This window comes from Dermacentor andersoni, chromosome 1 (assembly GCF_023375885.2).
Source record: "Dermacentor andersoni chromosome 1, qqDerAnde1_hic_scaffold, whole genome shotgun sequence".
Classification (NCBI taxonomy): domain Eukaryota; kingdom Metazoa; phylum Arthropoda; class Arachnida; order Ixodida; family Ixodidae; genus Dermacentor; species Dermacentor andersoni.
This window is the reverse complement of record NC_092814.1, coordinates 314,370,895-314,396,288: the sequence shown is the minus strand read 5'-3', so window position 1 is coordinate 314,396,288 and position 25,394 is coordinate 314,370,895. Positions and strand designations below refer to the sequence as shown.

Here is a 25,394-nt window from a genome sequence, read left to right as displayed (position 1 = left end):
TCTCATTGCCGTTCCGCTTGCTTGCACGTAATGAACTTCATTAAATTCACTTTTCAGCTTGAAAATAAACCTAGGATGTGTCCGTAACGCAGAACAATCAACAGGCTTATGACTGGCGAGTCTTCATATGCTCATAGCAGCGCCTTTATCCCATTAGCAAGATGTATATTTGTGTACAGAGAACGAACGGCAAACGCAACAAGTAAGTATCCACAGGGTGCTTTTAAATCCATGATGTCAGAAAGAAAATTGTTGGTATACTTTATAAAAGACGAAACTGCAGTTGGTATATTGGGTGAATTAGGCTGTCAATGTAGCGCGATATGTTTTCAGTGACAGGGCCTACACCAGAAACAGTGGGTTGTCCTTGCCTGTCTTCTTTATGAATTTTTGGTGGAGGATAAAATCTGCAAACTATGGGACTCAGCGGTATGAGAGAGTTGCTGATTTGCTGTTTCTATCTACTTATCCTTTACAAGTTCTGTGATCCTGTCCTTGATCTCAAGTTAAAAATCTTGAGTAGGATTGTAAGTTAGTGTTCGATAGAATGAAGAGTTATATTTGTCTAAGCCTCCTTAACATACGGAAAACACGGGGAATGCGCGAGACGGAAATACAAGACGGTGAGCTAAACGAGAGCAAGGTAAAAGCGGGAGCCAAAGGTCGGTGACACGGCCGTGTGCGCAGCAGCCCCCTATTATCCGGTTTGTTGGAGGTCAGTGGCCTATCGTCTCTGAAAGAGATAATAAAAGGAGCGGCAGAAAACGGGGCTTGTGAAAATAATTACTGAAATGGAATAAATGTACAAAGAAAGGAACAGGAAAATAAGACTATATAAGCAAAGAAATGAAATTAACTAAGTGCTGTTGCCTATAGCTTGAAATTTGGCATTGCGAATAGATTCTGAAGCCCCCTTTGAAACGTTCGTAGCTATTGGTTGCAATGTCTTGAACTTATGGATGAGGTATGATTCTCTGTATTTTCTTTCTCGTTCAGAACGGTAGTTTGAGTGTAAGATCTAGGGTTTAAGTTCATCAAATGTATGACCTGGTTGGTTGAAATGCTCGGCGACGGCTTCGGGAAGCTTTTTAGCTGTGTCCACGCGATGTCCGTTGAACCTGACGTTCATTGACTGTCCCGTTCCACCGACATATCATTTCTTAAAGAAGGCACAATATACGGGGTCAGGTATAGAGTGGCCGAAAACACTTGCTTCTCGCTACGCCATTTCACTTCAACACGGTTTAAGGAGACGCTTTCTTGTAGATCATTAGCTGTTCTCTATACAGACGACGACTGCACCGCGTGCAGCGTGTCACCATTCCCCTGGGTAGTTAAGTCAGTTGTAAAGCAACGCAGAATAAAGGCCACGAAATCATTTTCCAGCGGCTACCTGGCCATTGCGGGATCAGTAGAAAGGATCAAGCAGACAAAGGTGCCCGAGAGTAACATCATGAACAACACAGCGTTCCCATTCATCTGTCCAAGACAGACGCTGCAAGGCAGCTTCGTCACCTCGCACGCAAGATCTCAGTAACAGAGTGGAACACACCAAACACAAGGCGCACCAGGTTGCAGGAACTGAACCCTTCGCGCCAACTTCGACCTCCAGCCGGGTTTCCCTGACATGGGGTATCGGTTCTATACCGGCTATGGTTGGGAGTGGCTTTCACGAAAGCATACCCTACTTTGATTAGAATTACCGACAGTGCTGCGTGTGACGTCTGCGGCGGCGAAGAGAACATCGAACATTTATTGTGCCACTGTCATCGATTTCATTCGCAAAGACAAAGATAATCTATCGCATTGCGACGACTGGGCGATCGGCCGTTGTTCGCGCAGGTGCTACTCGTAGACCGTCCCGATCGCTTGTGCGCCCACAAAGCTGTGCAGGCACTTTTGTCTTTCTTGGCGGCGACTGACCTATGTGAACGCCTTTGACTTGCTAAGGCCCTCTGCGTGCTCGAGCTCACCGCGGCTTTCCTCCCCCTCCCTTTCTCCATCTCGTCTTTCTGTTAACTCTTTCCCGTCCCCCAGAGTAGGATAGCCAAACAGACGCATTTCTGGTTAACATACCTGCCTTCTCTCTTTATTTCATCCTCCTCCTCCTTATTTTTTATGTCCTCTGACGACCTTTCTTTATCAGCAGGAATCTTGTTGACACATTTGCGCTCTACGGCGTGCAAAACACTGTCCGTAAGTAGAGCCACGTGCACACAAGCAATAAGGGACACGCCTATTACACGTTAGCATGAACGCGCATGCAGGCGCTCAGACAGACCGGCGCGTGCAATAGGCGCACAGAGAAACCGGGCGACACATTGCACTCGGCGAACCATCAGCCATAGTTTGTCGCAGTAGTCACAGAACACTCTGTAATAGGAACGTCATCGCGGCTGAAGCGCATGCACCCCCACTGCCTCTCGCGCTCGCCCTGTTACCGCCGCTCTTGCTTGACGCGAGTGCACCGCACCGTGAAGGATAACACCTGCGGCAACGTGCACACGGCACGCTTTGTGCAAATCCCATTTAGCGATCGCGTCCCAGCTGAGTTAGTTGTGCGCGCTTTGGCTACTGACGCCAGTTGGCCAGCTTTTTGTCGAGTCGCAGTTTCGATCATCCTGAAAGGCCCTGCTGCGAAGTGATTGATAGAAGGTGAGACGAATCTGCGTGGCAAGTTCATTAATTTTTGCGACAGTATGGCGATCTACGCATGTAATTGAGGTCCGTTCTGCCATTGGACTCTTTCATCTCTATACAGAACGGGGAGTTTTTTAATGTGACTGCGCAGTTATAAATGTGGAGGGATAAATGAGGTATTAACTTGTGGTTCCAACGAGCTGACAAAAGTGTGCACTCCTTGCTTCTTGTAAAGGATTTCAAATTCTTATTATAAATTTTCAACATGACATTGGGAAGAAACAATTGCTCGTCTAGTCGTGTGGAGAATTGCTGACATCCGATAATTATTTTGAGCTACAGAGAGCCGTGTGTGTTTGGTGACTGATTAGGAAATACTGGCGTTATTATTGTTGTCTTACTTGCTATTGCCACATGACTTTTCTTGATTTACATAGGCTGAGGCGTCACTCTTTGTCACTCTTACCTATCTCGCACGGTAGCGTCATGCTACGCCACAAGGTCATGGGCGGGTAACGCTTTAGAGCTCGGGCAGTCTTACAGCGAAGCTGTTAGCCTCACGAAAAAAAATGCCTTTAACAATTCAAGCGATAACTGCATACAATATTTGGTATCACGAATACAAAATACATCACAGCATTTGCTTCAATAGAGAACAAGCAACCTAACCACATCACTGATGATAGGGCTCTCCTGCTAACAATTCGCAGCCCGTCACGAGCTTAATTTCTTTGGATTAAAGGTTGAATAAATTAAACATTGGCCGTCAACATCGCCGCTAATTATCGTGAGTCAAAGCAAATAGCCCAGAAAGCTTCGCTTACATCGATTCCAACAGTGTGTGGGATCCGCATATTTCTTTTTTACTTCAGTTTCCGTAACTCCAGATGAATAATCACCTTGGTTAACTACAGATAACGATCTTGCGTATTACTCACATTTTGGAAGCTTCATGGAAGACACCAAGTGAAATACATAGTTCTGATTAAGAAAACAAACGTCCCCCCTTATCTGTGGCCATCTTAAATTAAAGCAAACGTGAAGAAACATATATTGAAGAATCGTATGTATACGGTGAAATGAAGATGTACAGGACGCCTGGATTCCCTCTTCGTAAGTACCGTGCGTGTCAGCCGTTTGCCGTCTGTAGCGTGAAGCAGGACAGATTGAATACACGATAGGTATAACAGCTTTTGCTCACATACCGTGAGTTCCACACAGCTGGCCACACAACAACAGCTCCCGAGGCACGCGAGGTTTGTGCTTATACATTCTCGCATGATTGTGGTTCGTATATGCGGGCAGAGATAAATTGGACAGCCTAGTGCGCGAGGCGTCCACGAGGCGGCATCCTACAACACACAGGTGGCAAGTCTTGGAAACACCATTACTGACAGAGGGCAACAAAGCGGGAATACTTACAGTATGAAAGGGGATTCCCACCGAGCTTGTCTTTTCGTGACAGTGTTTGAAAATAAGTTTACGTACTGTTAATATGCTGTCTAAAACTGGGGCTTCCACTAGCGCTGATTTATTTTATGAAAGTTAGGCCGACGAATCAGGCTACTTCATGACATTTAAGATAAACGTCACATGTACGCGGTCGACATTCATCAGTTTAAACGAGTCAGAAAAAATCAACTAACGTGTGTTATTACTTCACATTGTTTGTTTGCGAATCGACCCGCTTCTCAGGAATACAGAATGCGCACTTAACGTTTAGTCTGCCAAAAATATAGAATACGTTGAAGGTGTGACCAGGTCTTCTGAACTCGATAGGCTGGTGTACCAGTGGCACTGGCTCTGCCCGGAACTCGTGGAGAGCTACAAGGAAAAGAATGGTTTTGAACTTCTTTACCAACTGAAAATTAAAGCTATCACCGTCGTTGCCTGATGCAATCCATTTCTGGCCACACACGTCATGGCACAACAACGTTTCTCAAAGATTCTGCAGAGTTTGCTTTACAATAACAAAACGCGCTAGTAAGGAAGGGGGAAAGGGATGCGTATTTCAGTACATTGCCAGTGCTAAAGCAGCACTGATGTGATCAGAGTGTGTTGTAGCAAAGTACAAATACATCACTCCCAAGGCTCCAAGAAAAAAGGAAGTGCTGACAATCCCTTTTTATGAAAGTAACTGAACGCATAATATTTAAGTTGGTATTCTGAAGTTCTCTCACTTCCCGAAGGAGTGCGCTGATTCTTCTTCAGCGCAAGCAGTTGACGTACTCTATCGAAACCGCGAACGTACTTCAATGAGTGGCACGAGAACTGTAAAGAATGAGTTTAAGATGGGACAAGACGGGCACTTTCGCAGGTGGAGTTGGGAGCCATCATTATCTTTGTTATAGAGTGTAGGTACACAGGCCCGCGCACATATATCTAACCTGCAATATAGGTAAGGATTACTGCAGCCGAACGAGGCACCGCGAAAAGCGGTGAGTCGTTGAAAACTAACACGCCATTCTAGGTGGTTGTTAAGTCACCGTACACTATGCATGTAGCCTACGCCATATCGTCCTCGTCTCGGACGTCACTCAGGTAAAACACGCTCACTGCAGCTGTTTACATATCCCAGGATGCCTTTATGTGAAAACATTTCAGCTTCCTTTTGTTGTAGCAGGGTTCTTGCGCACTGCAAACAAGTGTGTACTTCAACGCCGCAGAAGTCAGTGGCTTTTTTAACATTGTGAGCAAGGAGGTATGTGTCTCCATAACACGATCTTAAGAATGCAAATGAAGCATAGAGACTCACTGAATGGGAGCGGGGCAGCGGAGCTGCGTCGCACTCTGTGCAGACAACGCAGAGACCGACAAATGACACATCTCTCACATGATGCCACTGTGTGCCTTTGTGCACCAGTAGTTGATCCGCCATATTTCTTTATCTCACTCATCGTATTAAATTCTTTAAAATCTTGAAGAACTGTTGATTTGCCGTGTTCTTGGTCAGAATTGGCTTAAATCGACTAAATTATAAAAAAATCGGCGCAACAGACGATCCGCTACCAAAATTAAATACGATGTGAACTTCCGTAGCGCAGAGTATGTCCCTCTGACGCGCCACTGCTGAGGGCAGCACATCCGTCAACAAGCATGTAAAATTGAGCGCCGTGTGATGACGCGAAAATTTTAAGCGACGAGTGAAGACAGGGCAACAGGCTGAAGGCGGGGGGCAGCGCAAAGCAGCGAAGAGCGGTAAGATCCACCCTTCAGTGCTTTGCTCGGCATTCTCGCTATAAACGCGGGCCAACTCGCGCAAATAACCTGTCCTAATAACGTTATTTCTTCCCCGACGCTAAATTTGTAGCAGCGTGAACATCGGGAAAGGGTGATTATCACTCGAATTTTTTCGCTGAACTGAAACTTGCTTATCACATCTTTATTTAATTTGTGGGGGATATTATTGAAAGTCCGTGCAAAAACTCTGTCATGGAGTACGTTGTCAGGATGCATGACCTTGACCTTGCAGTGCACAAGAAAGGCTTCCAGGCCGATCATATAAGACGGACGCCATCGAATTAAACCGCAATTTTACGCTCAAGCGTACATGCCTCGTCCGTGCAATCGGCGAGACCATGTGTGTCGCCGCGAGGGAAGCATTTGAGGTCATTTTGCGCCACGTGATAGCGCTTGGCGAATAGCGCTGCCAGCGGCGCTGGAAAAGTTATGCTCAACTCTGCTCCTTGTGGGAGCATATACAGGAACACTAGAGCGCGCGCGGCAAAGGAACGCCACCTAGAAGAAAGTCTAAGTGACGCTGAGCGAAGCAGGGAAGGAGAAAGGAGGCGAAGCGTCGCGGAGGAGGAGGGTAGGCGGAGGCACGCTGGGTTGACGTCCTCTGGCTGGGGGTTCTGTGTGCGGTATGCTGGTGGCGGTTTCGTCTCGTGATCGACAGGCCGAGCGTCTAGCGAGAAGGACGGAGCAGCAACGCAAGCGGCGGTAGGCCGAGCACGAAGCAACCGACCCGAATGTCGTCGCCAGGCGCCGGGCATGAGCTGAACAAGTCCGGAAAAAAAAAAAGGCACGAGCTTGGCGTGTCCAGGAGACTCCAGAAGAGGAAGAAAGAGAAGGGGAAAATGAATACTGGGAATACTACATTACCAAACTGCTTGAAATAATAAATAGTGCTTATTTCCTTACAGCGCGTTAACATTTTTTCTAATGGCACTTTACACTTACATGCAAAATAAAAAGCCTTGAAATAACCGGCACACTTACACGCAATCAAAGGCTCTTCGAAACATTCTACATGCAATGCACAAGAAATCAAGTAGCACCCACATGCTTGCGCACAACCTGCGTTCACGAAGTGAAACGTCACTAACTTTTCTGGATGTACAACTCGAAACTGGTGGTTAATATGGTGGTTATAATAACTCTTTTCCCTCAACAGAGGTGGAGGGTGCGGGCATCGTGAAGGCCCAGACAGATGTCCAGGGGGTGATCCAGTGTCGCCTCTGTAGTTGGGGCAGGGTAGAAGGGAGAGACGAGTATAGAGGAAACATAGTTCTTGAGGGCTATTGGAACATCCATTCTTCTATAATGGTGAAAATAACACTCATTTCCTCGCTAGAAACCAATATTGTAAAATGAGGAGCAAGCATTTGTCAAAAATTAAGTTCATGCACGTGAAATCTGTTCTTTTGCTACGTGTCTATGCGATATCAATTAGTGCATGCTGGCACCAGTAGGTCGCATGCTCCTTTAACTGTTGCTTACGCTTGAGCTTTGAGGCTTGAAGCCATGAAGTCATGGAATTTCCTCTGGATGTGCGATCTTTTTGATTGTTCTGCCTCATGCTCCAATTAAATATAATATAAGTGAAGCTGATTTAATGTGAAAACATTAAAACTGGGATATCCCAAAAAGCAAATTTAATCATCATGACGCGATCACATTAGTGTACACAAGGTGATTCTTTGTGTTCTACAGAACTTTCGCGATGAACATGATAATTGAAACCAGAGAAACATCTTTAGTATTTCATCCACCGCGTAGTCACTACGGCGAAGTTGCCACCGTCTCCATCTGTGCACGGAAAACCAGAAGCACATGGAGAGCCCTTTCCACATTTTATTGGTCAGTATAGGTCAGTGAGGTGACGTATAGACGCTGCGGCCAATCAAAAAAAGAAGACTCACTTTCAGCTTTCATGACAAGTTTGCATTCCTTAATACACTCGTCAACGTATGAGTGAAAAGGGAGTACCATAGCCACTGCCGTATTTTCAATGTACAATTAAAGTATGTGCTACGAGTTGAGCGATGCCAGGAAAGCTTGCTTATAGTACCTCTCAAGCAATATAGACTTCGCACGCCATGATCGCTTGAGCGTTCATTCCGATGCTTGCAGACACGATGATAACGGCGTTTTTCCTGCTGTCGCTACTTCTGAGTGCCTTCGTGGGCGTGAACACTGAAGGAGAACAACTCATCACCGATGCAGTCTGTGTGTTTGAAACGGGGACACCACAAGGCTACGTGCAATTCCACCAGGTTAGTTCGACAACGGTGGCAGTCGAAAGCGTAGCAAAGAAAATTTATTAAGCGCTTTAGTGTGGCTCAAGAGCCATTTCAGAACTAAGAATGCATGGCGAAAAAATAGTTGTGGGCTACTGCAGAGTGTGTTCAGTTGAATATTCAATTCAGAAACGTGCAGCTTAACTGGATTGTCTAACTACACTTCTGGGATACCAGAAACGTGAGTATTACCGTGCGCGGAGTTTTGGAAAACCAAAGCAGAGAGCAAAAATTTAAATAAAATAAATAAAAAAAACATCGAAACACGGGCTTGAATTGAAATATCCGCGTTATGTTCTCTAGACAATGCAAGATTTGGACAGCATATTTACTGATACAGTTATTGTTTATTAACGAATAAAGAATTATATTGCATTGTAATACTCAACACAGGGAGTAACTCAATCCTTTTTATCATAACAGCCCGAATTTGCAAAAATGCAATTGAAATTAGTTACGCCAGACCAACGTTCCGGGGCTGTGACTTGTTAAGAGTAAGCTTTAACTCGGGCCCAACTCCGACGCGGCCTATTCAAATACATGTAAAAACGCAAAAACGTTTTTCTGAGATAACCCCTAGTAACCTCTAATCGAAAATTCGAAACCAATAGTCACTAGATTTTAAGTTTTTCTTTTAAATGCAACAAACCTTGTCAAATTTGGTGCAGTGATTGCCGAGAAAAACGAATTCTCCTTTTACGTGTATTTAGAAAGGAGCACCTGAGCTAAAGCTTCCTCTGAATGAAATACAAACATGGAAACCCCGTCCTTCATTTTGTCCGCCATAATACAACCTTTACTTGTAAACAAATACCGAACCGAGTTTTGAAACAATCCTTCGTCAGACTAAACTGACATATGTAGTGTTCCTAATTTGTGTCCCTTTAAGGCTTTAATGCTTATTCGTCGCACCTATTTACGTAAACTTCTGCAGTCGTTTGCAAATCATAACGGCCATTGCGGGGTTTGTTCTTAACAGATGAGGCTGTTATTTTGCGCGCTTACTAAGAATTGGCATAAAAATTTGCGATACCTATAAATTTTTGACATTACCCTCCGGCCATCTATCACCCTTCACTGCAATTCACTGCGCAACTCAATAGGCAGCATTAAAAAAAACGATATTTCAAAAGGTACGCTCCTCCAAGAACATGCCGGTTTACGGCACTGATTCGTAATTTTCCTCCTGCATTACGGCAGTGCTTTATTCCTGACCAATACAGCGCTGTAATGCAGTAAATACGTTATAAATAAGTGCCGTAAATACGCGTTTATTAAAAGGGCGCACCCTCTCGACGTTGCTGACTGAAAGTTGTTCAACTTCAAGCGGCCTTCTGATATATAATGTTTTGAAAATGCTGCCGATTCAGTTACGCTGGTGCATGCGTTTGCGTTCGACAGATAGCCGTAGGGGCATTGGCACAAACTTCCTTGATATGCAATGCTTTTCGTTTTCTTTCGTTGCTCTTGGTATCTAAAGTGTTACGGCCGGCACTGAAAAAGCAGTTTTTGAGAAAGAACGGTTTTTAAGAACCAACACCGGCCAATAAGGACTACCAATGCGATAAATGTCAAGGCGTCAACCCATCCCGTCGAGCCCTCTCAAGGGCTCGACGGGATGAGTTTGTGTGTGGTGAACCAGTAAGAGAAATAACAGAAAGAAGAGTTCGATTTGGAAACTGATTAAAGCCTTTTCCCCTTCTACAGAAACCCGGTCAGCGTGTGACTGTGCAAGGCAACATATCTCAACTTGCGCCAGGACTGCATGGCTTTCACGTGCACCAATATGGAGACCTGACGGATGGTTCGTGATATAGTCGTTCACTTTCTAACGGGGCACGAGGTACAAAAAGCTGATTTAGTGCTGCGATAATTGGGATGCAGATTAATTTGACGATAAATGCAGTTGGGACATTATGCCTATTTTCTTTTTATATCCTATTGTTTAAGATTGGTTAGGCCATGTTATGCTTGTTTTATATTTATATACATACCTCCGTTATGGGCACCTCGTGTATTAAAGCGTTACATGTAAATTCGTCATGTCAGGTACATATGGGGACGAAGCAACAATCACTGAGTATCTAAAAGAAAAGAAAATATGTTTTCAGACAGCGCACTGCTTCTGAAACACTTCTTTCAAATCTTTGACTCTGCCAGTGACTACAATTATTCAGCTTCGCTATGGGCTGCCACCACCTGTTCATGATCCGGCTTGCTCTCTGGCTGGCTGACTGGTTCGGCTACGGCTTGGCTTTGCTTGGTATAGATAAATAAGTGGGTGCTTGGCTGGCTGACTGGAGGCTAAATGGCTGGCTCCAATGAACGTTTGAGTGTGGATACTATGCATCGTGGTGAGTGCTACCACGCTTGTCATATTTATCTGTTTTTTTATTACTTGTCTCTGTTCTTGACTGTCATATGCGCGATGCCATCACCATAAATACATTACACACCCGCTATATAATAAGCTAGCGCTGCGAATGTACTGCGGGTTTCGCATGACTCTACAGCATATATAGAGTCATAAGTGATGATCAACTAGTTAAAAACGTAATTAGCCAATATTTGGTAATTAGTCGATTACGCATATGAATTTTTCGGGCAAGTAATGCCTGCCTCTTCGAGTAGACCAGCTTGTGGAGTAGAATTGTGCGATCTTCCACAGGCAATTTAAAAAAAAGAAAATGAGAGCATTCGCTGAAACACCCTATAGTCGTCCATGCACATGTCTATAAATAAATATGTGCGGGTACCTTTCGTCACGATGACCACCGATCAAGAATATAAACGAGTTCGTACCTTTTTTGAAAGTTCTGTGTCACCTCTGCGTCGTGTTTGGGCGGCCATCCGACTTTACAGAGTGGAATGGCTCACGATTTTCTCGTCTTTTTTTCGTTCATCTGTTAATGTTTCGACGTAGAATAGTGTTCTTTATACTAATACTTTCTTTAGTTTTATTAATTTCTTAAACAAAGTTAAGTTTTCTCTGTAAGGGAAATATAGTGCCCGGAGGAGGCGTACTTGCTTAAAACTTCTCCCCTTGGGTCTTTTTTACCCCTGACGACCTATCTACTGGACTCATGATGTATTTTTTCCAAACATTTGTAGCTGAAAAAAATGTTACGATCGGAAATATTTCAGTAGCGAAGGAAAGTTGTTATGAATAACTGCAACGACGGAGACTAACGATAGAGAGTCGGTGCTGCTGCCTTCTCTTTCTTTTGTGTGTGTGCGCGCGCGCGATTACAGCCGTTGCTCTCATACAGAAAGAGCGGCAACACCGGCTTCCGTTGCTCATACATTCCACATATCCCCCCCCCCTGCACGCATACCTGTTTTTGCAAGTTTCAGGCCTCCGCTCTAGTGGGAGAAACAAAAAGGACGAAAAGTAATTTCCGGTTGCTGCACCTGCATAAATGTGCAAAACGAGTCTTCCTGGGGCTTCCTATTTTTAGCTGGGAACACGCACCAAATGAAAACCAGAACCTTTTGTAGCTTCAGCCTCTTGGGACGCGATACTGACATAAATGACAGCTCAGAAGGTCGACTTTGAGTGGCCCATGCGTATGTGTATACTTGCTTGCTATCTGTCGGAGTAAAATGGAACCTCTTTTGAGGGTTATATCAGTCAAAGAACAGGGTGCGTGAACAGCTCAAAACTGCTGCTGATTGAGAGCATGTGGTTTAGATATCTGTTGCTGGGCGTGACTAGAGAGAGGAAATAGGAGGTAAAGGGAAGGAGGTTAACAAGATTTTGTCCAGTTGGCAACATTACGCGGTGAGTAGGGAGAGATGGGAGAGCCAAAGGTAGAGATGAAGAGAAATGTCGGTAGTTCAGAATAATCTCAGGCGCAGATAACCAGCGGAGAGTGCAGTGCGGCTATCTATGGTCGGGTACTCAAGTCTGTTGCCTTTAGGATAAGAAGAAGTGGTCGTGTAGCTTTCGGGGATGCTGAGGATTGAGGCGAGGCTCCCAGGACCTCAGCTTCGGTAAAATGTCTATTCTCAAGCCTACTCAAGGCCTACCGCTAATTCTGGCGTTGTCCGTCGAAGCAAGAACACTGGCAGAGCAGGAAGGTACTACCGTAGCCTCCCTTTAGGACGAACTCGTAGGGACCATGAAAATTTGTTCGTCTTATGAGAAGTTCGTCTTATCACAAGAATGATTGGCAACATGACCAGGTGCATCCAGATATCTTACTTCAAAACGGCAAATTTAGCAGATTTACAACTGGGGAAAATTACGTAAAAACATTTATTTAGCTGAACTTAACTGAAGAACTGTCTTCAAGTAGTACTCTTCTTTCGTTTCATCCAGTCCGTGATGGATGTTTGGCGCTTCTGTGCAAATCGGGGAGCAGCCACAAACGATGTGATCTCACCGAATGACCTTAAAATCCTTCTGTGTCTTCGTGCTGCTGGAAAAAGTTCACTGAAAAGTTCAAGCAGGCATCTTCTGCCTCACAGATCTTCGGTGCAGGCTTCGAGCTATCGTAAGTACGAAGGAACTCGCTAAGCGCGTGGCAAAGCAACGCAACCTAGAGGAAAGTCTAGGTGACGTTGAGCGAAGTGGGGAAGGCGAAACGAGGCGAAGCGTCGCTGAAGAGGAAGATAGGCGAGGGCACGCTGGGTTTACCTCCACTGGAAGTTGCTGCAGGTTTTGTTTGCGATACGGACGTACCGAGTTCGTCTCGTGATAAGATCGTCCTCGCGTGCCGTACGCTGTGTGTGCGAGTGAAAGCGCGCGACGGTGAGCCGACGAATAGCGGCTCAATATCGCGTGTGCAAATAACGAAATGGGGGTAGCGAAGCTCGCCGTCTTGAGTCGCGCGCATGGAACCGGTGAGGGGAGGGAGGAGGGTGTTGTACATCGCCCGCGCGCGGTCGCGCGGGCTTTATATTGAAAGCGATCTGTTCTGGGGGCACAATCTGAATGTGCCGATGGCCTGTAGCTTTGCGTGCGCTCTGTTCTCGTCGCTCAGTTTGTGTTGAAGCGATAGAAAGGGCGAAGGTCACTTCGCACGCTGCGACTGCCACAATTCCTCACGCCAGTGTTTTGAGGGCGAGCGTCCGCGGTCATCGCGTGTGGTGCGTTCAAGTTTGCGTGTGTGCACTGACACCATGTTTGTCGATTTAGTTAGTAAGCGAATGAAAGCGGCGTTGTACTCCGGAAGCTGTTGCATATGGCGCGGCCGCGCAAGCCCTGTTTTGAATACGATCTGCGATGCGGACTGCCTGCCGGCGCACCGAAGGCCGGTAGCTTCGTGTGCGCTATAGCACCCATGCGCTTGCGTGTCACCCGCGTTCACAAAGTGAAACGTCACTGTCTTGTTTTGTTTCCTGCTCTTGTTTTCGCCTCTGTTCAGGGGTGATGAGCACCGCAGGCCTCCACTAGGGTGCCTCGATGCGCGCGCCCCCGTGCACAGCGCATCGAGGCACCCTAGCCTGCAGGATCGGTGTTGGTCACTCCGGATGTTCTTCTTAACAGAAGAGCACGTCTGAGGTGGTTCGTCTTAAGCGGATACTTTTTTGTATTGAGAATATGAATAACCAAAAAAACGTTCTCATGTTGTTCGTTATAAGTGAGAATTTGGCTTAACCGAATTTTCTTAGCGAGAGTTCACTACATACTTATCACATCTGCACTGGCCGCATACGTCAGAGTAGGCTATTCCCGTGCCACATCATTGTGAATCGGTGAATGCTACTCCCACCCAGTGCTGTTCCAGAAGTGTTGCATCACAACACGAAAGATTTCGCAGTAACTGTGATCGCAATGATGCATTGAGACCCGCGTCGGGGGTGTTTGCCGTTCTGCGGATCATTTCAGCAAATCAGCGTAACTTTAGGCGCAAGACGGCGAAAGTCACGGAGCACCTAATTGGTCGGCAGGTCATGCTGCTACCACGGCAGAAGAGTGAGCTCGTTGCACCCCCACTGGACGTGAAAGATACGCAGCCGCGAGCACCTCTCAGGAAACGTGAGATGGGTGAGCCACCACGGCACGTGCAATGACACCACAGGGAACGTAACTACGGCAGTGTAGATTAGTCCTATACGGTAGTCGCAGTGATTGTTGATCTCGACACGTGCATAAATCTATATTTGTGGTGGTCACATTTGTGAATAGGTCAGTGTATTGTATTTATTTATTTATTTATTTATGTATTTATTTATTTATTTACACTGCAAACATACAAAAAAATATTGTTGAAAATGGAATTAGATGCATAGCTCTTGGCAAGGGGAGATCTATAACGAAATCCTGCAAAGTAAATCATGTAGATGTACACGTAGCACAGACAGGAGTACGTCACACAAGCTGGTAGCTTTTCGGGAGTCATCGTAAAGAAAACATAATAAAATATAGAATGCAGGACGCAGAGTAAACCATGCGAGCATATGGAACTTAAGAAAATAAATGGTAGGCATTAAAAGAAGTCTCCGCGAATATAATTTGTAATGTAGAAAAGCAGATTGTGATAATACACATTCTTTGATGGATAGAAGCTTCACTGACAACAGAAATTGGCTGCCTGTTTGACTTCTGAGGGTAAAAAGTTCCAATATGGCTGCGCTGACACTCGAAATATTTAAAGCGCAGCTTTATATGGCTAGGCGATACGAAAATGCATCTGTCCGCGCCTGTGTGCAGAAAATTATCATCATGAGCAATGGCTCGAGTGTCGTAGTCTTCTTCCATAGCTATAGCTCGTTGGCGCCCCTCGGAACAACCGCGCGAACGCGCACGTGCCACTGCTCCCGCGTTCGTCGTCGTCGTTGCTTCCACAGATTGCTCCGTTGGCGCTCATCATTCCAGCGTAGAATTTCACTTCTGTCTTCGTAATGAGGAACCGCGTCTACGGGGGTGTGAACCATTGCTTAAGGGGGTATAAGCCATTCATTTTCTTACGTGATGGCCAGATTTAAAAAAAAATTAAATGATGGGGTTTTACGTGCCAAAACCACTTTCTGATTATGAGGCACGCCGTAGTGGGAGACTCCGGAAATTTGGACCACCTGGGGTTCTTTAACGTGCACCTAAATCTAAGTACAGGGGTGTTTTGGCATTTCGCCCCCATCGAAATGCGGCCGCCGTGGCCGGGATTCGATCCCGCGACCTCGTGCTCAGCAGCCCAACACCATAGCCACTGAGCAACCACGGCGGGTAACGGCCAGATTTAATTTTGAAGCAATTTTATGTTGAAGAATCGCAAGCGTCAATGGCGGGCGTATGCTGGTAACCGCGCCGCCGAGCAAACTCGAAAGCAAGCGACAACGGCGGACTGCGGGTATAACGTCACTGACGTGCGGCCCCAGTGACAAACACCGGGGCCACGCGTTTCAGCTTCGCTGCTTAAGCATCGGTACGGAGTGCTTGGGCGGTAAATTTTTTCCCTATCCATAGATAACATACATTGAGAATTAGCCAATTTCTGTAATCGTGTTGCGTCCTGAACGAATAAAGTTGATCGTAGGCAGTCTGCACTTATTGCGATAGTAATTATATGAATGTTCCACTCGCATTTACGCCATCATCGTCATCGCCGTCGTGATGTGCCATGTAAAGTCCAAGAGAGAGAAAGAGAGAGAGAGAGAGAGAGAGAGAGAGAGACCGCGAAAGGAAGAGGTGCTATTTACTGCAAACCTTTATGGAGCATGACTCAGCTACTTAAAGTGCGAGTGAAAGCGTGCGAGGGTGAGCCGAGGACGGTGGCACGATATCGCGCGCGCGAGGGAGGATGGCGGGGGGAAGCGCAACGTCTTCCGTCGCGAGCAAGACAAAGGGGGAGAGGGGGAATTTTAGTACGGTGGCGGCCGCCTACGGTGAGGCTGAACGTGGCATCGTGCCCTATCTTAAAAGCGATCTGCGGTCGGTACAGAGTCTAGGCGCGCCTAGGGCTGATACCTTCGTGTGCGCAGTATTCTTGCCGCTTAGTTCGCGTTGAAGCGAGAGGCCGCACCAAGAGCAATTCGCTCGCTGCTGCTGCCGCTATTGCTCTCACGACACCGTTTTGACAGCGAGCGTGGGCGGTCATCGAGCGAGATGTGTTCATGTATGCCTGTGCGCGCGTGGCACCGTGCTTGTTAATTTATTGCGAATTCGGCAAATAGCACCGATGCCGCGCCGGGGCGCCCCAATGCACCGTTTCATCCAATCGTCGTCGCCCCAGGGTGTCCCGGTGTACGTCGGTGTGATTTGCCGGATTGGCCATTAGTCAGTAAGCGAATCTTTACACGTTTGTACAGCCGATAAAACCACTATTGTCACTTCGCATAGCTGTTTAATCGATGATTAACTGCCACTTCTTTACAATGCTATTGCTAATTCAGAATATATAGTTCCCCATAATATTATTCCTTACAATATATTAAGTACGCTATGCGCACGTGCACTATGTATGAATGCGTCATTTAATATGTCACACTCGTCATCTGGAGTAGCATGCTATAAGCGTATGGCTAGGCACACATCTCCAGCATTCAATAAGGAATCGTCGTTTTCTCTCTTCTCTCTGACAACGCTATAGCTTACTAGTACAAGAATATTAGGGGCAGTAAAAGCCTACGTGACAAAATATTTAGTTGCTGAAAGAGGATCTTTCTACTGGCATTGTAATGGGATGAAGTCATAAGCCCACAGCCAATTTTCGAACAATTGTAACTAGTTCGGTATGTGAGTGCCCGGCTTTCTCGTCCGCGTGCGCGACCCTCGCGCAAGTCTACCGTGCGCAAAATCTCCCTTGTGCAATGGCGGGCACCCTCCTGCGCCCTTCGGGCTGTAACTCTTCACAGAGGCTGCTTTTCCGCGCACTCCTGGCCTTCGCCGCAGGCTTCGGCCTCGCTGATCGCCTCTGACCGCGCCTCTTCTCACGCCTGCGGCGTTTCGGCTTCTGCTGCTGCGCTCTCTTCCTCACTACCCCTTTTCATTCCTTTTCCCCCCTGTGCAGCGCGGTTGGGGTGTGCTCTGCTGAGAGACAGTTACTGCGCTGCATTTTATCCAGTTTTCACACCCTTTCCATTAAGAATCTCCTTGCAGTAAGTTTGGTCCCAGGATACTACGACAGGGGACTTTTGAAACAAGTCTAAACAAATTTTGCGAATGGTTTCTACATCAAAGGAGTATCCGCACTTAAAAACCATAGATGAGGCTTCCCTCCAATTTTCACGAAGCTCAGGAATATAACGTTTTCAATGAAATGAATAATCCAGTACAACGCTCAAGCATGGTACAGTGCCTGCTGGTTCAACAAAGTGTCAGGGAACTTAAACAAACACAACCGAAGTGTGTACACCTTTGCAAAATACCTTCAGCATTATGTAGTTTAACTGCATACCTTTAAGGTTGGAGCGAGCGCTTTGCGAGGCCCGACCGAGTGCCAAACGAAATTGGAGGCGCCTGAAAGCTTACCCTTTGCGCTGCCTTCGACATCTCGCCCCGAATTTTTTTCTATGCCACGGCCAGAGAACCCCCAAACCGGTCAGAGTTAACAATAGAGTGAAGAAAAAAAAAACATAGCGTGTAGGCATTGAGCGCGTAATGTTTATCGAGATTTCCTTTAGGCATAATCGTCGTATGCAGTGTACAATCATGCTGTTATCATTTCGTTGTTTTCCGTCCACGCTTCCTGCTATTTGAATCGCAAAGGCGCCTCTCGATTGAGTTCAGTAATGTACAGTTCACGCACGCACTACGAGCGCTTGAACAAATGGATTTAACTTCAACTTTTCTGAGTCAAGTGTATGCATGTAACGTTATTGATACGCACTTTCAGATGCACGTTGGTTAGCTTCCTGAAGGAACATAATTTAAGACATCTATAAAGAGCCCACACTTTGCTGATGCTCCACAGTAAAATGCCAAGAAGTATGCAATCGTTCGCAAAATATGATCTCCTAAACCAACATCCTGAGCACAGTCGACTTTAAAATTCCATTCTCATCTGGACGTAGATAATCCTGTGCTCCATATTCGTAACTAAGGGAGTGTGAAAAATATATAGCACGCTTAGCTATGCAATTCTTGAAGCAAGTTCAACGCTTGGTGGTTTGTAAGTTATCTCCCATCATTCGAAGATGCTGTGGAAGGTGCTGTTGACCGAGGCAACGTGCTTCCCACAATCTGAGTCATGCCTTCGACTATGGGCTCGATTTTGTGGCTGCACCGGCTGTACCAGCCACTGTGCCTCAGCGGCTATGGCCGGCTGTATTCACTTAAGGCAGCCACGGTGGCTGTATTAAGGTGGTAGCCGAGTACAGCCATCGGAATTAAAATCAATCTAGGGCATCTGCAGCAGCACCTTTCGTTGCCAGTGTTTCTTTGAGATACCCAACGGCCTAAATGGCCCAGCTTCGCGTCCGGGTTCGGGAAACTGTGAAATTTCAACAATATCTTAGTTGTTCTAAAGTTCTTTTTTATGCCGATTTCAAAGCAGTCTTATTCGAGCATTACACGAAGTCACTGGCATATTCTAGTAATCCGTAGTTTTCACGAAAATCCATTTGCCTTTCTTAGCCAAGATGGGCACACAGATTTTGCCAATTTTCATATTTCCACAGTTATAATATGGCATGCATTTCGTAGCAGGTGTATGATCACGTAATATACATGCACTATTACATGTGAGGCGTGTTGTTACGTGTGTACGTAAATACAACTAGGTGTGTATGTATGTTCACTTAAACGTTCGATGATTCGTTGCTTGTACGATTAATTATTCGTGAAGAGTGGTGTTTATACTCAAATAAATTGCGCTTGTTGAATTCTCGCAACCTCTAGATGTGCTGGTTCTAGATGTCCCGAATTACTGTATTTGCCCTTGTAATCTGTAAAAAGGTATGCGTCTGATCTTTTTTTAAAGAAATACCTTTGTTTTCGATTTTATCATTACTTGTGCGCGCAAGAGTCTTGTGGACGTCCTTTTGACTTGCAATGCATATTTGGATATTTCACAATGACCACTTAATCGGCACTGCAACAATTGCGAAAGAAGACGTTCGAGATCATTAAAGGGGCCCGGAACCAACCCCACCGGCTTGGTGAAAACATTGTCCGCAGTTAACATAAGCTGCTGTAAACACCTCAGCCAAGTTTTACCGTCGTACGCGGTGCGCGGAGCTCGCAAGCGGAGCTCCAAGTCATCTTTCTCTTAAACGCACTATTTTTAACAGAAGCCTGCTCCTCATTTTCTTCTGGACGCTTTATTTTGTAATAAAGCGGGTTCCCATACACGGCAGCTATTGGCAGCTGCGGTCGGCTGCGTCGCGTAGATACCGCGGCCAGCACGGGGTGCCGCCACCAGTCAACTGGCTAAGCGCATTGCGGCTCGCTGAGGACAACCGCGTTTGGTTTATGTTTAGCGCGTCGTAGACGCCAACGGCAGAAGTTTGCGGCGTGTACGTTAGCATCCCAAATGAAATTTGAACAGTGCGCCACGGTGACATTTAGAAGACATTTACAAGGAACTTAGGTTGTGGGCACGCCCCAGTCCGCCGTAGCCTTCGCAGTGCAAGGCACTGAAGAAGGAACGAGAGCACGGCGGAGGCCGTGTTTGATTGCCAATACCACCGCTTTTGCTGACCGCATTGATGTACTTTGCGGCAAAGTATTTCTGAAATAGCCTAGCTTCACTTCAAATGCCTTTCTACACTTCGATAAATAGTGGTTTAGGGCTCCTTTAAGGACTACTGCTATGAACATGCGAGCCAAATTTTACTGCTCAGCATGCTGCAGGGAACCCACTATCTCGAATTAATTATAGTTCGTTCTCGACTGCGGCAGTAAAGCTCTCTCTATTACGTCCAACCTATGACGTGATAGACCCGCTAGATAGCCAGTAGACACCAGCCATTTACGATTGCACATAATAATTACCTACTCCCGAGGGAAAGCTCACGCAGGCATGCGCAACGCTCCAAATTTTTAACAAACGGGAAAGCAATGCTTGCTAACGTGTCGCGTGCATCCTGTCACCTCTCCTTTCTCGCTCTCGGTCACCTTCGTCAGATGTCAGCCTTCACAGGTTACCACAAGTTCACTGCGGAAAGACAATAAAAGAAAGGGGGGTGGGGGAGTAGCAACAGAGGAAGAGGCAGGAAATTGCTATCGGCACCTACTGTTTGAAAGGAGCCGACGTGTTATGGAAGAATGGGGAAAGTAAACATTCAGCTCTTTATGTCACCGTTATTATTCGTTCCTTTTCAAAACATATCTGTGCGACTATACTCATTGAAAGGCATCCAGCTCACTCCAATGTGTTCTCAGCGGCAAGGCCCATTTAAATTTATCGCTATAGCTTCTCAGTATAGTCGCCATTATTGCTTTCTCGCAGTAGACTCACAGAAACAAACGAAGTCTGTTTTATCACCAGTTCTTACTAAACTGGAAGAGTTGCTCACCCTCAGTTCTCATTGCAGGTTGCACGTCAGCTGGTTCCCACTACAACCCCTTCGGTAAAAACCACGGGGCTCCATTTGACGAGGATCGGTAAGGTCATTGTGCTTTTCTTTCTAGTTTTTGTTGGAGCCTCAAAATGGTCTGCTCTATCTTGGTTGTTCGAAATGTGTCGGTTTCAGTAAGAACTAGATAATCTCAAGAAATTGATAGACATTATAGTGGGTAGCGAGGTTGTAGACGATGGGACGTTGGTGTATAATTTCGTTACAAATGCACAAAAAAAAAAAGAAGAGAAAATGTAATACTGGAGTCGTCGTTGCGCTTGCATTCAGGTGTTCGGATTGTATATAGCAATCATGAATACGTCACCTGCTGTTACATTCTTTCCGAAAGTACTTTTCAGCCACTAAAGATAACGTGGCCGGTAAGCTGAGTTAGAACATTAAATTATCGAGTGCTTGTACATACATGTATATATTTTCTTTAGTTGCTGCCTCTTTTTTCATAAAATTGCCCAAGACCAGTCTGATTGCCACACACAAAATAAAAAACAAAAACAAAAAAGACGTGCATTCTCATGATTATAATTCTTTACCGTATTTCCACGTAATAAACTCTTTAAAGACTCTTTCCCATGAAGCGCGACCGAATAAAATACATTTCGGTCAGCAGCTTTTCCAACAAGCCGTAATCCGGATATTGGAAACTTTCTATTGGTTTTGACGGCGCAATGAAATGCATGCTTGTATATCATTATCACTACACAGCTGATTGTGTCACTGAGATGAGGGGTTTTCCTTGGATTTCTGATTATGTTCAATTTTGTTATGGGTATATTCTTCTATTTTTTATGCTTATTTTTGTAATAGCGACTGTTCTTCGGCCCAGTCATGGCCTTCTGACTGTACTGTGTAATGATATGCATGTCACTCTCAAGTTACCTAGTCTATCAGTAAAGTGAACTATGAATTCCCCGGCCACATTTTTTTCTAAGTGTTGAAATGGTTCTGTTTATTCCAGTCACGTGGGAGACCTTGGAAATATAGAGGCAGACGAAAGTGGCTCTGCAGTATTTGCGCTGACAGATAGCCAACTAGAACTGAATGGCATGCTCTCCATCGTTGGCCGCTCCATTGTGGTACGTAGTGATACTGAAAATTATATTGTATAAGGATGAGCAAACCGTAGTTCGAGAAGTGGCCTTCTTAGCATTGGTGTCAAGTTTCTCCGGAAGACATTTCGGCACTGAAATCTTCAGTTATTCGTCTACTCAGTCACCAGAGAAGAAACATTTCAGAATCATTTATGAGGAATTCATGTCAGGCTGATGTGTCAAGCCACGTCGGCCTCTCCCTGCACAGCGAACTAAACACTCGAAAAAAGAACGGCTAACTCCTTCACTTAACCATTGGATTAGCGGGCATTTATGTGATGCGTACTTGTTTTGACATAAACACACATGTTGCAGTCAATGTACATTCAGTGTTTAATTCAATGCGAAATAGTTTATTGCACAAGAACACTTTTACTCAAAATTTAATAAGCTTGCCGCAACGTTACACACTGTACAAAAACGTAGACATACATGCCTTCCATATTTACTTGCAACAATGTTACGCAACAGAATGGTGCAAAAATAAAACGACTATATTGCAACGTCAGTTCGCGTCCGTTACTCTCTTTCAGGTTCATGATCATGGGCCCTATAACGTAAAAATATACAAATCAGTTTTTATTCCTATCTCCGAACGGGAAAATTACGTAACCACCGACGCAAACATAGGGCGTTGACCCGCAGGGTTGTCTGAACAGACCAATAAAACGCTCTCCTCGTTTATAGCAGGTAACGAGGAATTTGCTTTAAAAACGAATAAGATTACCTACATTGAGCGGTTTGTCTTATCTAGTTGGCTGACAAGAGATGGGTTCGATGACGTCGAGGCAGCGCCGCCAAAATAGATAACCGGTATGAGAATGCGAGGTTCCCTAATGGCCAAATTTGTGACCTGAGCGCACAGCCTTAAAGCTGAAGTGGTAATGTAGGCCACATTTCGAGGTATACGTAGTATGCGACTTTATTTGTACTTGCGGGCTAAATGTGAGATGTTCAAGGGTCGAATTCACAAAAGCCCCTCGTCTGTAAGTACTGTTGTCCATTGGTGGGCTGCCTTCACTGATAATATGTCCAACTTCATCACTGGCTCGCAGTTAGAACGCGTTGTAAGGCACCAAGAAACGGTTTCTGCACATCAACAGTTCATTAAAATATTACTAAGCATGGTAAATATAAAAAAAAATAACGAAAATTGGTGTGGATAGGTCTGGTATCGTGTTGACTCAGCATTGGGCCGAGGCAACATTTATTATTGATTTATTTATGTAGCGGTGACCTCGATAGCTGCAGCTGCGGCGGTTACGCATCATTGTTTTCAGGAGGCATTTGATGTCTGGCGACGCACGCTGCTTTCGAGCGCGTAGAGGGCGAGAGAGAGGCAGTAGGGGAGAATGATACCAATACGCGTGCCCTCACGTTTCAACACATGGCAGCCTGAATTGCCTTTGCCTGCCGCTTTTTTATTTTTTTGCATAGAAGTGAACCTATAGCGCTGTAGATAAGTTGCTTAGCGTCCACATGCTCCGCCAATACAAATCGTTAAAACCATTACGAATTCGAACGTAGTACTTTTCTTTTGCAGCGTTTTATAATTTCAAAATGCGTAACAGTCCGACGCTGAATGATGCAGATGAACGGTGACCGGATAAATTTAGCTTGATAGGGTGTATTGCTGGCAGGTTTAAACACCATTTTGGGCGCCTTATTCTACATTTGCGGAAATATGTGACATTACTGCAATGAATTTCAAGAATATGCAATGTTGGTGAGAAAGCAAAACCTCTTTCAGCGCATTTGATAGAAATTGTCGGTGCCTGAACGTTCTGGCTGTGTTCTCTGATATTTAACGTCGAAATAAAGGTGTTATTTGTTTTGTTTTGATCAAAAACCAGCCTCTCTACATATAGTTGCGCTGCCACTGTTAGCCTCCACAATATAGTTTCTTTGTTTTCAATGTTGTTCCAGGTACACGAAGACAAGGATGACCTCGGCCGCGGCAACTTTTCAGACAGCCTCACAACCGGACACTCTGGAAGTCGAATAGCCTGTTGTGTCATTGGCATCGCGCCGGACAGCTAGAGAAAAGGGATTTGGCAGTGGATATGCGGGTACTTGTAATGATAGGTAACGAGCAGGAGCTCTTGACCTCGCAAGGGTATTTCTTGAACTGAAGAAAATATCCGTTAGTTAGCGCTAAATAACTTTACTGCACCTAAGAAAAAAAAATGATTCTATATATCTCAAAGTATTATTTCATATATCTATAACCGATCAAGTTTAGCTAAGGGCTACAACGCTCACATTGCGTACATTTTCAGCTCTCTTTCATTCGAGCCAGTTGATTCACTGTTCTGGCACAGCGTTTTTTAATAAACGTACCTTATATCCCGTTATTGCTCCTTCGCCAGATATTCAAAACCTCTTGGCAAGCCCAAGAGACCACGGGATTGGTTGGTTTATCCCTGTAGCCCACGACTGAAGCTAAGCATCCATATTCTGGACACATCATAAATTGCATATCATCCTGTTAATTGTTCTTTCGCCTTGTTAAAGCACACATGCGGCAAACGCGCAAGCTCAGTACAAACAACTGCATGCACCAAGCATCCTTTTGGAGGCTGCTGGGCGATGACTTAATATATTATAGCACGCATACCTTTGTTTATATACGGTGTATTTTGTAGGCTATGCAGATTTTGTATATGAAGGTGACGAACGTAGCGGTCGTGGAGTTCTTGTAGAGGAGTCTCCATGCGAGGTGGGCAAACTGTCGCGAATAACGTAGTTTTCAAAAGATTGATTAACAACATTTTTAAAATTATTTTTTAATATTGAAATCCTAACGACAGTTGTAAATTTGTCAAAGTTGGAGGTAGCTACGTTGCAATGCTCCCCCAATTATTTGAAGTTCTTGAATATTCTACATAATGGGGGTGGGGGGGAGATACCGAATGTCGGCAAGATACCGAATATCGGCAATATTGAAGCCAACACGCCGCGGTGGCTTAGCGGCTGTGGTGTTGCGCTGCTAAGCACGAGGTCGCTGGATCAAATCCCGGCCGCGGCGGCGGTATTTCGAAGGGGCCGAAATGCAAAAACGCCCGTGTCCCGTGCATTGGAGGTACGTTAAAGATCCCTTGGTGGTCTAAATGAATCCTGATTCCCCACTACGGCATGCCTCATAACGAAATCATGGTTTTGGCACGTAAAACCCTTGAATTCAATTCAATATTGAAGCCAGGCGATCCGGAAGTTCAGAAAACTCAGTCCTGCTAAGATGTCAGAAGGAAACGCTCTCGGGCGAAAAGGGTGACGATGTTTAAAACCGAACTTCTCTGCCAGTCGCGGCAGCTACTGATACATCACGTTTTGCCTGGCAAGCATCTACCGTGATGTACCATATCAATATTCCTCACGACAAGCCGTCACTCAAATTTCGTTACATAGTTCGCTGGTAACAATAAAATTCAAACAGCGCTAGACGACAGGACCAGAAAGAGGAGGAGACAAACACGGCGCTGATTGTCAGCGCCGTGTTTGTCTCCTCCTCTTTCTGGTCCTGTCGTCTAGCGCTGTTTGAATTTTATTGTTACCATGGAACACCAACTCGCCCAATCCGATGCCCTTCCACATTGTTCGCCACAGGGCATTTCCATCTGATAACCATAGCGAAACTGATTTTTCTGCGCTCCCAGGGCGCTCGGTTTGGATATTGCCT

At 45.5% G+C, this 25,394-nt stretch overlaps 1 protein-coding gene across 2 annotated transcripts; it reads left to right on the top strand.

Moving 5' to 3' along the window:
* Positions 1-2,541: 2,541 nt before the first annotated feature.
* LOC126548491 (superoxide dismutase [Cu-Zn]-like) lies at positions 2,542-24,069 on the top strand. 2 transcript variants are annotated; one of them, XM_055063392.2, is made up of 6 exons: positions 2,542-2,655; positions 7,996-8,138; positions 9,870-9,966; positions 20,571-20,652; positions 21,583-21,700; positions 23,642-24,069. In XM_055063392.2, the coding sequence occupies exons 2-6, from the start codon at positions 8,001-8,003 to the stop codon at positions 23,753-23,755; spliced, it is 549 nt and encodes a 182-aa protein (XP_054919367.1). In that variant the 5' UTR covers positions 2,542-2,655; positions 7,996-8,000; the 3' UTR covers positions 23,756-24,069. The 2 variants fall into 2 exon arrangements, with proteins under 2 accessions (XP_054919367.1, XP_050052657.1); XM_050196700.3 differs by having other exon boundaries at positions 2,543-2,655; positions 20,583-20,652.
* The last annotated feature ends 1,325 nt before the right edge of the window (positions 24,070-25,394 follow it).